This window comes from Centruroides sculpturatus, unplaced genomic scaffold (genome assembly GCF_000671375.1).
Source record: "Centruroides sculpturatus isolate CEXI.00-Female unplaced genomic scaffold, Cexi_2.0 scaffold743, whole genome shotgun sequence".
NCBI classification, from domain to species: domain Eukaryota; kingdom Metazoa; phylum Arthropoda; class Arachnida; order Scorpiones; family Buthidae; genus Centruroides; species Centruroides sculpturatus.
Genome location: NW_019384970.1, coordinates 115,051 through 130,623, shown reverse-complemented (window position 1 = coordinate 130,623; position 15,573 = coordinate 115,051). Strand labels below are relative to the sequence as shown.

The following is a 15,573-nucleotide window of genomic DNA, read 5'->3' as shown; positions in this document are numbered from 1 at the left end:
GGGTATCGCCAAGGTTTTTGGCAAAATTTGATGTAATATCGCTGCTCACGTTGTTCAGTCATTTTCCAGCTTAGTGAAATCCGACGAGAGCGCACTACATGACCTCACTCATACGCCGATTGCCAACGACTGACGCTTTCTGCAGGCGGGAAAAAATTCAGGGCTGTGCATGACTGTCCCCTCCACAACTCCACCGAAGGAGGCCTCTCTCGCATCATTGGTTTACGCGGAAAAAAATAAGGTCCGATACTTTTTGAACAGACCTTGTATTTTACTTGCTATGCTTGTATATCACTTTTTGTGTCATAACCTTTTTTATATTCTATACTTTGTCTTATTTTATTTGTATGTTTAGTATATTCCTGATTATCTGGATTAAGAATGGGGGAATATGCAAAGAAAATAAAAAACAGAGATAATCCAACACATATTTCTTAGAAGGAAATAAAACTGGGCCCTGTCATCAGTGATTTTTACCTTCAAATCCCTACTGTGAGCCAATTGTTTTTTCAATTATATGTATTTCTCGGCAACAAAAAAGGTGTTTTGTTTCTGTTTATTTATTTGCTGAGCACTTTATGATATTTTATGGTACAGTTTCAGATTGCCAAGTAGGTTGAATATTTTTCAGTGAGCCAATTCATTGTCATGCTGATTTACATTATTCTATTTTTGTTAATGGGTTGTAATCATCACTGCTAAACAAGAGAAACTTCTAGGGAAAAAAATTTATGCACACAGAACCAATTTATGGTGTGGTAACATTGAAAAATATCGAAAGAAACAAACATTTTCGAACCGCTTCTGGGCTCTGCATCAGGTTCTAACAGTTTTTAGATGAAAATTCGATTAATGAATGCCATTTAACTAAGAGTTCAATTTTGAGTTTGAAATGATTTACAAACAATTTACATCGCGCATGCGCAACGGGTTAGCCTGCCCAGAGACAACGAGTGGCTAGAGCATGCTGTAAATCAACTCTTGCTAGGCCATTGACAAAAGCATTTCCTCTTTAAAATTTATGCATGTGGTTGTGATGGAGGATTTAAAGATGTGCATAGCATCTAACCATTTGAGATGTTTATTGGGAAGTGCAGCGAGGAGGAGCTTGGCCTGAGTAAAGTCAACTACTGTGTCTGGGTCTGTTACGTAAGTAGAGAGGGCCGTGGAGGTTCTCCCGTGATGAATATCAGCCTGATGTTCCTGCATTCTAATGCCCATGGACCGTTTAGTAGAGCCTATATATATCAAGTCCCTATTGAATCTATTATCTCTTAAAGGGACACTATAGACTCCAGATCTTCTAGGAGGGTCCTTCCTATTATGTAAGATGTTAAAAATAGTAGGACACCTCCTGAAAGCAAGATGTATCTGACTAAATTGACGAGCGCTTTCGACAATACACACTTTCGTCTTCTTCAAGTCATTAGAAGATATAAGAACCTTTTTTGAATACAAAATTTTTAAAACATTCCAATCTTATTTAACATTTTGGAATACTAGCAACGGTAGAATATAAAAAAAGATATTTAAATAAAAACACGTGCGTTTATACTGCGCATGCATTAGATGCCTCTATATTGTGGATTTAGTTGCGATGTTTTATATAACTGTACAGGCTGATCCACAAAGGGGGCAAATCCAGTGTGGGGGTGTTGCAGGGCTTTAATACGTTGGTGATGAGGGCTTCCCAGATATATATAAGATTTTTGTTGTTGCAATGTTTTAGTATGATCACATCATTCCACAGAGGGGTATGCTTGTGTTGTAGCACCATTCTGGCGAGTTCTGTGTCATTCCTGCCTTCCCTGATGGAATATTGATGCTCTAAAATACGGTTAGCTAACATTCTGGTTGTTGCACCAATATAATGGGTGCGTCCGCCTAAATCATTCTCTAATGGGACTGAATAAACCCCCGATTTTTCGATGGTGGTTAAAGGATCCCTGTCGTTGGACAGCAACCTTCTAAGATTCGGCCGCGAAGAGATCGGCAGAAACAAATCATGTCGCCTAAAAATACGACAAATACGGAGGGTGACACGGCCAGAAAATGGTATCGCAGGCAGGACTATTGTGGACTCCTTCGGACGGTGTAGTATGGTGGCAGGAAAGAGTGATTTTTTACCTTATTTAAGATGTAATTAAATTTGGCTTTGCTGTAACCCGCCTCATTTATTGCTTGGTAGATAATATTAAGTTCGGTGTCAATAGCCGCCTGGTTGGATGATAAGAGGAAGGCCCTTCTTATTAAAGGTGAAATTGCCGCATTGACGTAATGTTGCGGTTGATATGCCGTAGCCGAGATTAGAGGAGGTACAACACTGAATTTGTGGAATACAGAGTATGTAGTGCTATTTCGGGATTTATTAATTTTTAGGTCCAAGAACGCAATTTCATTTTCCTTTTCTTTTTCCCAGGTGAAAGTAATGTGTGCCAGATACATCTTACAAAAGGTTTTTTGTAAGATGCATCTGGCACTTCCTGGCAACCTTGGTGTATATAGATCTTAAGTATGGGTTATAGGTGATGGAGATCCATTCCATGTCTTCTGGTTGGTTATCAATTGGTTGGACCACCACCTGTGTGCTGTCCGAATACATTTGGTGATAACATTCTATCATCCTATGTATAACTTNGAATTACTTGAAATACTTCCTGCCTATTTGTATCAAATTTTCAACTTAGTTTATCAAGATATTTGTTTTTTTACTGCACCATTTTTGTTGTTAACTTTTATTTTATAATTTTACTCATTTTAAATTCTAATTTAAAAAACTGTGACATACTTTCCCATTGCAATTTTTACTTTTATTTTTACAATGTATTTTACTTGCTATGCTTGTATATCACTTTGTTGTGTCATAACCTTTTTTATATTCTATACTTTGTCTTATTTTATTTGTATGTTTAGTATACTCCTGATTATCTGGATTAAGGATGGGGGAATAGGCAAAGAAAATAAAAAACAGAGATAATCCAATACATATTTCTTAGAAGGAAATAAAACTGGGCCCTGTCCTCAGTGATTTTTACCTTCAAATCCCTACTGTGAGCCAATTGTTTTTTCAATTATATGTATTTCTCGGCAACAAAAAAGGTGTTTTGTTTCTGTTTATTTATTTGCTGAGCACTTTATGATACTTTATGATACAGTTTCAGATTGCCAAGTAGGCTGAATATTTTTCAGTGAGCCAATTCATTGTCATGCTGATTTACATTACTCTATTTTTGTTAATGGGTTGTAATCATCACTGCTAAACAAGAGAAACTTCTAGGAAAAAAAATTTATGCACACAGAACGAATTTATGGTGTGGTAACATTGAAAAATATTGAGAGAAACAAACATTTTCAAACCCCTTCTGGGCTCTGCATCAAGTTCTAACAGTTTTTAGATGAAAAAATTTGATTAATGGATGCCGTTTAACTAAGAGTTCGATCTTGAGTTTGAAATGATTTACAAACAATTTACGTCGCACATGCGCAACGGGTTAGCCTGCCCGGAGACAACGAGCGGCTAGAGCGTGCTGTAAATCAACTCTTGCCAGGCCATTGACAAAAGCATTTCCTCTTTAAAATTTATGCACGTGGTTGTGATGAAGGATTTAAAGATGTGCATAGCCTCTAACCATTTGAGATGTTTATTGGGAGGTGCAGCGAGGAGGAGCTTGGCCCGAGTAAAGTTGGCTACTGTGTCTGGGTCTGTTACGTAAGTAGAGAGGGCCGTGGAGGTTCTCCCGTGATGAATATCAGCCTGATGTTCCTGCACTCTGATGCCCACGGACCGTTTAGTAGAGCCTATATATATAAAGTCCCTATTGAATCTATTATCTCTTAAAGGGACACTATAGACTCCAGATCTTCTAGGAGGGTTCTTCCTATTATGTAAGATGTTAAAAATAGTAGGACACCNTGTTCATTTCTAATATTACCAAGAGACCAATTAATCCTTTCATTCTTTTCTGCTTGTTCTATATTTTCCATTGTTTTCTTGCAAGCATTATCATCTTTATTAGTAATATTTTTGCAATTTGAATTATCTTTGTTATTTGACAATTGTAAAATTTCATTGTCATCAGCATTTTCTGATGGAAATTCTAATTCAATTTCTTTACTGATTTCATCAAAGTCGTCATCATCATTTAACCATACAGTGACAAGATCTTCAATAGTAGCATCAGAGGATTTTTCTTTGCATTTAGGTATATTGTTATTATTTTCTGAAGATTGTATTAAACAGTCTTTTCTTGAACTTGGATTTTGATAGTTTTCTTCGTTTATAATTATTGCATCTGATGCAGCTTCATCACTGATATTATTTTTATTATTATTTCTTTCATTCAACTGTAAATGATTACTTTTTGATTTATTATTATTTAGTAAACCTTCATTACTGTCATCAATTTTATTTTTTTCAGGAGAAATTTCAGCTCTTTCAATAGTTTGATCTTAAATATGGGTTATAGATGATGGGAATCCGTTTCATGTCTTCTGGTTGGTTATCAATTGGTTGGACCACCACCTGTGTGCTGTCGAATACATTTGGTGATAACATTCTATCATCCTATGTATAACTTTGCGATAACCATGTTCTGCAGCTACCCACTCTATAGACACTAGCTCAGTATCACGAGCATGGATGTTAGAAGAATGTGTAAAGACTCTTCTGATTAAGGCTTTAAATGCCACAGTCTTGTACAGAACTGGATCGCATGACCCTAACGGGATATATGAAGACATTGATCCTAAACTTCTACAAACTTTAGTTCATTTTTCCACTAAATGGCATTGTTTTGTTTAAACAAAAGAAAATTTTGTGTAGTTAGCACCATTTTTGTTTGTGCAATTTTGCATAAAAAAAAAAAAAGCTGCTGCATGAATATTCTGTTCATGAATAATTGAGAGTACACTGTATCTTATTTATACTATTTATGTTTATTTTTTCCTATAAGTTTGTTAAATGTACATTTTTAGAAATAATATACTATTTTTGAAGGGCATTAATCAATTGCATTTTGTATTGACTAATAAATAAATAAATTATTCAATCATTATATCAATTATTAAAACTTTACATCAACCAAGTTGTCTCACAGGCATTTTGCCTCGACAAAATGAATAAATCATTTTCAATATCATTTCTTCAAATTTGGTTTTGAAAATGATTGATAGTTATTATTAGACATAGAATTTACATATTTAAATAAATACATTGATGTTGAGAAAATATTTATTTCTCAGCAATAACAAATAACTTCTCAACATCAATTCTACATTTGATTAATCTTGATATATTAATACATACTAAATAGATTTTGTCTGAAATTAATAATATAACAATAGTTATGTAAACTACAGGAGTAATGCTGCATACCACCAAAACCACTTGGCAATATTTTTATTAAAGTGGCAATAAAAACATATTACTGGCAAAATAAACTTAGTCTGCTTATTTCAACATTCAGTATGAAATTTAATCACAAAGCACTCTTCAGGAAAAACAACAGAATGTCAAGCTCCTGTGCAATAGGAGTCCTTTGCACCACACACTTAGGGATTTCATGACGTCGTGTGGCAAGTTTGGATAGGAAAGTAGGAAGTGATGTTGACCTTCATGTTTCTTATCTCTACAAAATAAAGTATATGGAGTAACAAATTTTTCATTTGATTGACTAATAAACATATCAGAGACAGAAAGTTGGTCCAAAGTGTTTTTAATGCTCTTTTGTTTTTTAACAGGAGATTTTGATTTAGTGGAATTTTTTGAAGAATCTTCTAAAGTTCTTTTCTTTGTTGATGGAATAAATAATTTTACAGGCTNTAATTCTAAACAATTTGATAATAAGATAATATGAAAATATTATAAATGTTATGTATATAATATGGATAAATTTTAAGAAACATATATACAGCAGAATTCAATTATCCAAAATAATAGAGAGGTTGCAGCCGATGTTTTCATCGCAAAAACATTAATGTCGGATGTTCAACACCACCTTCCTGTAAGCCTAGAAGTTTGACAATGGCATTTGGAACGTCGAGCATGATTCCACTGACGTTTCAAATGCCATTGTCAAACATCTAGGCTTACAGGAGGGAGGCACTGAACGTCCGACGTTCACGTTTTCGCAATGAAAATGTCAGCTGCAACCTCTCTACTACAGATTAAGAGTACCTCAGATAATCAAAGATTCTGATAACACAGAATACTTGCTAATAACTAAATAAGCTGGATTTGCATGCAATAATATGTACAGTATACTATTTTTAAACTAAAATTATTTGTTGAGCTTAATAACTTTCAAATTATGTAATAAAACATTTTAAATTTTATATACAAATGTATTGATTAAAGCAAATATAAATCAATGATTACAATTAAAATTTCTTTAATATTTTGATAAAATTCATATTGTCATTAGAAGTTACCAGAGCAAATTCTTTTTAAAACTTCTAAAGCTTTATAAAATACTTGATCAAGATCCATGAAGCAAGTTGTACTATATTACTTTTTCACATTTTACAGAATCTCAGTTAATCAGAAGTGTACTCTATATATACATAAATATTATATATACATAACTACAGTAACAATAAATGAGAAATAATTTACTTGAATAAACTGACAGAAAACAATGAAAAAATAACAATTTCTGTCTTTTCTTTATGGTAGAAAATCAAAATTAGAATCAATCAATAAAAACACATTAACATTTATTCTAAAAACTAGCTGCAAGGACCTTTGCTGGGTTTTTATTTGTTCGTACATTTGTATGTAATATAGTTTTTTTTTTTAATATATAAATGACTGCTTTTCTAAGTAATCTAGAATCTAGCTGCAAGAACCGGCTTCGCTGGGTTTTTATTTGTGGGCAAAAAGTAACGATAGTGAAGGTTAAGATAATTTCATTATAGCCAATCTTACCCGTTTTCACAGAATGCAAGAATTAGGTCCCCATTTCCAGACTAATTAGAGAATTTTTACGTCCAGTCAAACAAACTATTTTCAATTTAATCAATTTTCTGGAACGTTTACAATCGTTCTATAATCGAACCAATTCAAATTCGAAAATTTTTAAAATTGAAATAGAAAATCGTACACTTTCAACCACTTTCAAGCCCGTATCTCCCGCACCCTTATAGCTATCGAGACGCAACCACCATAGTGCACGAATGGAGACTTGGGGCTACTACCACATACAAACAACATTCATGTGTGATGTGTAGTTTTGGCTGAAAAGTGAAATATAGGGACACACACGTCCATTTATATATATATAGATAATAATTTATCTTATATTTTAAACAAATAAAAAATGAAAATGTCCATTCTTAATTTTTTAATCAGTTTATCTAAGCAAAAATTGTTATTGTTATTACAATTATATATTTGTAGTCTGCTAATACTAATTTGCAAATTAGCATTTCCAAACTAGCATATTGGAAATTTAAATATATACGTTATCTTTGTGGAATAAAATCTTAAAATATTACACAATAAAATAAAAAAATAGTACAATTATTAATTTATGATATTACCTCAATAAAATTTCCTTGTTCATTTCTAATATTACCAAGAGACCAATTAATCCTTTCATTCTTTTCTGCTTGTTCTATATTTTCCATTGTTTTCTTGCAAGCATTATCATCTTTATTAGTAATATTTTTGCAATTTGAATTATCTTTGTTATTTGACAATTGTAAAATTTCATTGTCATCAGCATTTTCTGATGGAAATTCTAATTCAATTTCTTTACTGATTTCATCAAAGTCGTCATCATCATTTAACCATACAGTGACAAGATCTTCAATAGTAGCATCAGAGGATTTTTCTTTGCATTTAGGTATATTGTTATTATTTTCTGAAGATTGTATTAAACAGTCTTTTCTTGAACTTGGATTTTGATAGTTTTCTTCGTTTATAATTATTGCATCTGATGCAGCTTCATCACTGATATTATTTTTATTATTATTTCTTTCATTCAACTGTAAATGATTACTTTTTGATTTATTATTATTTAGTAAACCTTCATTACTGTCATCAATTTTATTTTTTTCAGGAGAAATTTCAGCTCTTTCAATAGTTTCATTATCTATGTCTGAGATCATATCACATTTGTAATTTTCAAAATTAGTCTCTTTAGTTCTTCCTACATATTTTGTTGAATTATTCTGATCATTATTATGAATATCACCATATAAACTTTGCAAAATTGATTTCAATAACTCCAAAACAGATTCCTATTTAAAAAAAGTAATTAATTTATAACATTACCAATATAAATTATAAATGGAATTATTTCATTTATAAAAACTTACTTTTATCATTACTTTAAAAATTTTTATCATTGAATTTAAAAGCTTACAACATACTATTGTTTATAAAGAACAATATTTTATTTAATTATTCAGANTATATATAAAAGACTGTTTTTCTAAGTAATCTAGAATCTAGCTGCAAGGACCCGCTTCGCTGGGTTTTTAAAAAGTAACGATAGTGAAGATTAAGATAATTACATTATAGCCAATCTTACCCGTTTTCACAGAATGCAAGAATTAGGCCCCCGTTTCCAGACTAATTAGAGAATTTTTACGTCCAGTCAAACAAACTATTTTCAATTTAATCAATTTTCTGGAACGTTTACAATCGTTCTATAATCGAACCAATTCAAATTCGAAAATTTTTAAAATTGAAATAGAAAATCGTACACTTTCAACCACTTTCAAGCCCGTATCTCCCGCACCCTTATAGCTATCGAGACGCAACCACCATAGTGCACGAATGGAGACTTGGGGCTATTACCACATACAAACAACATTCATGTGTGATGTGTAGTTTTGGCTGAAAAGTGAAATATAGGGACACACACGTCCATTTATATATATATAGATAATAATTTATCTTATATTTTAAACAAATAAAAAATGAAAATGTCCATTCTTAATTTTTTAATCAGTTTATCTAAGCAAAAATTGTTATTGTTATTACAATTATATATTTGTAGTCTGCTAATACTAATTTGCAAATTAGCATTTCCAAACTAGCATATTGGAAATTTAAATATATACGTTATCTTTCTGGAATAAAATCTTAAAATATTACACAATAAAATAAAAAAATAGTACAATTATTAATTTATAATATTACCTCAATAAAATTTCCTTGTTCATTTCTAATATTACCAAGAGACCAATTAATCCTTTCATTCTTTTCTGCTTGTTCTATATTTTCCATTGTTTTCTTGCAAGCATTATCATCTTTATTAGTAATATTTTTGCAATTTGAATTATCTTTGTTATTTGACAATTGTAAAATTTCATTGTTATCAGCATCTGATGGAAATTCAAATTCAATTTCTTTAGTGATTTCATCAAAGTCGTCATCATCATTTAACCATGCAGTGACACAATCTTCAATATTACCATCAGAGGATTTTTCTTTGCATTTAGGTATATTGTTATTATTTTCTGAAGATTGTATTAAACAGTCTTTTCTTGAACTTGGATTTTGATAGTTTTCTTCGTTTATAATTATTGCATCTGATGCAGTTTCATCACTGATATTATTTTTATTATTATTTCTTTCATTCAACTGTAAATGATTATTTTTTGATTTATTATTATTTAGTAAACTTTCATTACTGTCATCAATTTTATTTTTTTCAGGAGAAATTTCAGCTCTTTCAATAGTTTCATTGTCTATGTCTGAGATCATATCACATTCGTAATTTTCAAAATTAGTCTCTTTAGTTTTTCCTACATATTTTGTTGAATTATTCTGATCATTATTATGAATATCACCATATAAACTTTGCAAAATTGATTTCAATAACTCCAAAACAGATTCCTATTAAAAAAAAAGTAATTAATTTATAACATTACCAATATAAATTATAAATGGAATTATTCCATTTATAAAAACGTACTTTTATCATTACTTTAAAAATTTTTATCATTGAATTTAAAAGCTTACAACATACTATTGTTTATAAAGAACAATATTTTATTTAATTATTCAGATTTTGAGTATTTAATAACCTCATTATAAAGCTGTAATCTTAACAGTGCAATAAATATTACTAATCAAATGTTAAAGCCAGATTCTTATCAAGCTGTTATGAGATTAACTAATCAGATATTAAGCAATTTGGACTAGATATAGGTAGTTAAATTGCTATTTCATGTTTGTTGCGTTATGTTTGTATCTCCAAAAAAAAAACAACTTTTTTTTAACTTTATTACATTAGATTTTGAGTATTTAATAACCTCATTATAAAGCTGTAATCTTAACAGTGCAATAAATATTACTAATCAAATATTAAAGCCAGATTCTTATCAAGCTGTTATGAGATTAACTAATCAGATATTAAGCAATTTGGACTAGATATAGGTAGTTAAATTGCTATTTCATGTTAAATTTAATTAAGAATATTTTGGAATAAAAAATTGACCCAAAGTGGATTCAAGTTCCACGCCAGGCTAATACAGTCTACTCATGTTAATACAAATCGCTATGGGTACAGTAGTTAGTTTACTTTATTAAACTATTAAATTCATATTAACAATTTTCAGGGTCAAGGTCAACATTGTATAATTTAGGAAATTAATACTTAATAGGCAATCAAAATCTATAAATTATAATATTTCAAATTAATTTACTAAAAACAGTTAAATAAAATAAAATTTATTTACAAAAACAAATTAATGTTCTAAATGATTTTCAAATCGAACAAAATGAGGAGGATGCGGTATTCACCATTTAGGCATGGAGTATAAAACAAAACAAAAAAAAGCTAACAGAAATCCATGAATTTTTTCTCTTGAAGATTGTTTGAAAAAGTAGAAAATATTTTTTGGGTGCCAAAAGAGTAAAAAAGGAATCAAATCTGGTGCAAAGTAGCCAAATTTGGCATTACTGTATGTACTCCTCTATATGCAGACTTACACGTGTTTGTCTGAGACATATCCATTTAAACAGGTGAGTGTCCTTAAACCTTATTTTCTAAGTACAGCTGAATAGTCTGCTAAAACTAGATGTTTGAATTGCTCTATAATTGGAGGTTGAACCTGTCTTTGCTTACTAATCTATTCTACTCAAAATGGAACATTTATTACAGTTACATTTTTCACCTTTTTTGACATGGTTAATGTTGAAAAATGTAAAAGTAACCATTATTAGAAATAGGGTTATTTCTTGGGGTTTGTGAAGGTATGTGTTTGCATGGGAGTTTACAGTTCAATTTAGTGAATTTTGGTAAAATTTTTGTTTGATTTATTGCAGGAAAATTAACATTGTGACAATGGTGTTTTGCCAGGGCAATNTCTAGCTGCAAGGACCCGCTTCGCTGGGTTTTTAAAAAGTAACGATAGTGAAGATTAAGATAATTACATTATAGCCAATCTTACCCGTTTTCACAGAATGCAAGAATTAGGCCCCCGTTTCCAGACTAATTAGAGAATTTTTACGTCCAGTCAAACAAACTATTTTCAATTTAATCAATTTTCTGGAACGTTTACAATCGTTCTATAATCGAACCAATTCAAATTCGAAAATTTTTAAAATTGAAATAGAAAATCGTACACTTTCAACCACTTTCAAGCCCGTATCTCCCGCACCCTTATAGCTATCGAGACGCAACCACCATAGTGCACGAATGGAGACTTGGGGCTATTACCACATACAAACAACATTCATGTGTGATGTGTAGTTTTGGCTGAAAAGTGAAATATAGGGACACACACGTCCATTTATATATATATAGATAATAATTTATCTTATATTTTAAACAAATAAAAAATGAAAATGTCCATTCTTAATTTTTTAATCAGTTTATCTAAGCAAAAATTGTTATTGTTATTACAATTATATATTTGTAGTCTGCTAATACTAATTTGCAAATTAGCATTTCCAAACTAGCATATTGGAAATTTAAATATATACGTTATCTTTGTGGAATAAAATCTTAAAATATTACACAATAAAATAAAAAAATAGTACAATTATTAATTTATGATATTACCTCAATAAAATTTCCTTGTTCATTTCTAATATTACCAAGAGACCAATTAATCCTTTCATTCTTTTCTGCTTGTTCTATATTTTCCATTGTTTTATTGCAAGCATTATCATCTTTATTAGTAATATTTTTGCAATTTGAATTATCTTTGTTATTTGACAATTGTAAAATTTCATTGTCATCAGCATTTTCTGATGGAAATTCTAATTCAATTTCTTTACTGATTTCATCAAAGTCGTCATCATCATTTAACCATACAGTGACAAGATCTTCAATAGTAGCATCAGAGGATTTTTCTTTGCATTTAGGTATATTGTTATTATTTTCTGAAGATTGTATTAAACAGTCTTTTCTTGAACTTGGATTTTGATAGTTTTCTTCGTTTATAATTATTGCATCTGATGCAGCTTCATCACTGATATTATTTTTATTATTATTTCTTTCATTCAACTGTAAATGATTACTTTTTGATTTATTATTATTTAGTAAACCTTCATTACTGTCATCAATTTTATTTTTTTCAGGAGAAATTTCAGCTCTTTCAATAGTTTCATTATCTATGTCTGAGATCATATCACATTTGTAATTTTCAAAATTAGTCTCTTTAGTTTTTCCTACATATTTTGTTGAATTATTCTGATCATTATTATGAATATCACCATATAAACTTTGCAAAATTGATTTCAATAACTCCAAAACAGATTCCTATTTAAAAAAAGTAATTAATTTATAACATTACCAATATAAATTATAAATGGAATTATTTCATTTATAAAAACTTACTTTTATCATTACTTTAAAAATTTTTATCATTGAATTTAAAAGCTTACAACATACTATTGTTTATAAAGAACAATATTTTATTTAATTATTCAGATTTTGAGTATTTAATAACCTCATTATAAAGCTGTAATCTTAACAGTGCAATAAATATTACTAATCAAATGTTAAAGCCAGATTCTTATCAAGCTGTTATGAGATTAACTAATCAGATATTAAGCAATTTGGACTAGATATAGGTAGTTAAATTGCTATTTCATGTTAAATTTAATTAAGAATATTTTGGAATAAAAAATTGACCCAAAGTGGATTCAAGTTCCACGCCAGGCTAATACAGTCTACTCATGTTAATACAAATCGCTATGGGTACAGTAGTTAGTTTACTTTATTAAACTATTAAATTCATATTAACAATTTTCAGGGTCAAGGTCAACATTGTATAATTTAGGAAATTAATACTTAATAGGCAATCAAAATCTATAAATTATAATATTTCAAATTAATTTACTAAAAACAGTTAAATAAAATAAAATTTATTTACAAAAACAAATTAATGTTCTAAATGATTTTCAAATCGAACAAAATGAGGAGGATGCGGTATTCACCATTTAGGCATGGAGTATAAAACAAAACAAAAAAAAGCTAACAGAAATCCATGAATTTTTTCTCTTGAAGATTGTTTGAAAAAGTAGAAAATATTTTTTGGGTGCCAAAAGAGTAAAAAAGGAATCAAATCTGGTGCAAAGTAGCCAAATTTGGCATTACTGTATGTACTCCTCTATATGCAGACTTACACGTGTTTGTCTGAGACATATCCATTTAAACAGGTGAGTGTCCTTAAACCTTATTTTCTAAGTACAGCTGAATAGTCTGCTAAAACTAGATGTTTGAATTGCTCTATAATTGGAGGTTGAACCTGTCTTTGCTTACTAATCTATTCTACTCAAAATGGAACATTTATTACAGTTACATTTTTCACCTTTTTTGACATGGTTAATGTTGAAAAATGTAAAAGTAACCATTATTAGAAATAGGGTTATTTCTTGGGGTTTGTGAAGGTATGTGTTTGCATGGGAGTTTACAGTTCAATTTAGTGAATTTTGGTAAAATTTTTGTTTGATTTATTGCAGGAAAATTAACATTGTGACAATGGTGTTTTGCCAGGGCAATGGCAAAATTCACTTTAATGCGAGAATTTGCTTTTATCAGTGTTTGTTTTAAGATGAGTTGACTATATTAAAGTATTCCTCCTTTATATTAATACTGATTCTGCCATATATTCTGAAATTATTAAAATAATTCATGTCTTATAGTTCTAACTATATTAAACTTCTCATTCTAGAAATACTGGATTAGTTGAAGAGATCAGCCCTAGTTTAACAACAAATTATTTATTCTCAGGAAAGCACTACAAAGACTCTCTAGATAACCCACAAACATTATTCTGAAGATTCTTATCAAACTTTCTGAACATTATGCAGATTAAAGCAGAAACAATTTTACCACAAACTTAACTCATCATGTTTTTAGAAAACTGACAATTAATACTCTTTGTCCTTCATTCTCTTCTCTTCTCATATTATTATATAATAACACAGTTTTTATTTTATTTTAAATTACATTCTATTTTGATTTCTTTAGTAAATCTACACATAATCTCTTACAATTTTAATTTTATATATTACATATTTATCCTAATTTTCATTTGAAACACTGTTATCAGTAATACAGTATATGTGTATGTGTGTTATATTTCTCATATGTATTATTTATTGTATTTCATAGTAAGTTAGATATTATTATTAAATAAATAAGGTACAACTAATGAAGTATAGCAATAACTTCACTAGTTTTACAGCAGAAGACCGAAATTTTAAATTCTTAAAATCTATATAAAATCATATTGAGAAAATTTTTGTGTGTATCAATCAGACCTAACATTTAAAAGTAAAAATAAACAAATATAGAATTAAAAATAAGCCAATAAAATAAATTTCAAAACACACACAAAAAAGTGGATATTAATCTGGCAAAAGAAACACTAGGATTATATTTAATACAAATAACAAATATTTGATTTCTTTATAACTTTTTATCTTTTTATTTAGCTAAATAGTAAGTAAATCTAATCAAACATAAAAAAGACTTACCAAACAGAGAAATAATAAACTGGATTTATCAGGTTCAATGTTATAATCAATCATTGATGAAGGAAGATCAATAGCAACATAACATATTGGATATCTTGACCATCTATTGTCCATATTATATCCATTACTATAATATACGTTTAAAAGCTATATAANTATGTGTATCAATCAGACCTAACATTTAAAAGTAAAAATAAACAAATATAGAATTAAAAATAAGCCAATAAAATAAATTTCAAAACACACACAAAAAAGTGGATATTAATCTGGCAAAAGAAACATTAGGATTATATTTAATACAAATAACAAATATTCGATTTCTTTATAACTTTTTATTTAGCTATATAGTAAGTAAATATAATCAAACATAAAAAAGACTTACCAAAGAGAGAAATAATAAACTGGATTTATCAGGTTCAATGTTATAATCAATCATTGACGAAGGAAGATCAATAGCAACATAACATATTGGATATCTTGACCATCTATTGTCCATATTATATCCATTACTATAATATACGTTTAAAAGCTATATAAATAAATAATTAAATACATTATTAACAGTAAAAATAAAATATCAGTCTCTCTCTCTCTCTCTCTCTCTCATCTGTCGTGAGTGTCCTTAA

General features: G+C 29.4%; 3 protein-coding genes across 4 annotated transcripts in view; all 3 read right to left on the bottom strand.

The window, feature by feature from the left end:
- Positions 1 to 5,491: 5,491 nt before the first annotated feature.
- LOC111632577 (probable cyclin-dependent serine/threonine-protein kinase DDB_G0292550) lies at positions 5,492 to 8,343 on the bottom strand. Its single transcript, XM_023377055.1, has 3 exons — positions 8,320 to 8,343; positions 7,540 to 8,241; positions 5,492 to 5,818 (listed from the first exon to the last, which is right to left on the bottom strand). The coding sequence occupies exons 1-3, from the start codon at positions 8,326 to 8,328 to the stop codon at positions 5,492 to 5,494; spliced, it is 1,038 nt and encodes a 345-aa protein (XP_023232823.1). The 5' UTR covers positions 8,329 to 8,343.
- A 714-nt stretch (positions 8,344 to 9,057) lies between these two features.
- LOC111632576 (putative uncharacterized protein DDB_G0277255) lies at positions 9,058 to 10,043 on the bottom strand. The gene is made up of 3 exons (XM_023377054.1): positions 9,927 to 10,043; positions 9,149 to 9,847; positions 9,058 to 9,078 (listed from the first exon to the last, which is right to left on the bottom strand). Exons 1-3 carry the CDS (start codon positions 9,954 to 9,956, stop codon positions 9,058 to 9,060), a joined length of 750 nt encoding a protein of 249 aa, XP_023232822.1. The 5' UTR covers positions 9,957 to 10,043.
- Positions 10,044 to 11,933: 1,890 nt separating this feature from the next.
- Positions 11,934 to 15,573, bottom strand: part of LOC111632573 (probable serine/threonine-protein kinase DDB_G0283337) — a 12,831-nt gene continuing 9,191 nt past the window's right edge. Inside the window, exons 1-2 of one of the 2 annotated variants that reach the window (XM_023377048.1) lie at positions 14,948 to 15,069; positions 11,934 to 12,722 (exon numbers count right to left, since the gene is read on the bottom strand). In XM_023377048.1, coding sequence (XP_023232816.1) covers positions 12,009 to 12,722; positions 14,948 to 15,061 — 828 coding nt within the window. In that variant the 5' untranslated portion in view covers positions 15,062 to 15,069 and the 3' untranslated portion in view covers positions 11,934 to 12,008. Of the gene's footprint in view, positions 12,723 to 14,947; positions 15,070 to 15,329; positions 15,488 to 15,573 lie in introns of those variants that run through there. The other variant, XM_023377047.1, reaches the window with a different exon arrangement.

Bases quoted from the DNA above. Each gene is read 5' to 3' on its own strand.
- LOC111632576 (XM_023377054.1), bottom strand. From the start codon at position 9,956: ATGATAAAAATTTTTAAAGTAATGATAAAA. The intron at 9,848-9,926 runs GTACGTTTTTAT...TTTTTTTAATAG, and splicing joins TTTTTAAAGTAATGATAAAA to GAATCTGTTTTGGAGTTATT. The intron at 9,079-9,148 runs GTAATATTATAA...ATTTTATTCCAG, and splicing joins AACAAGGAAATTTTATTGAG to AAAGATAACGTATATATTTA.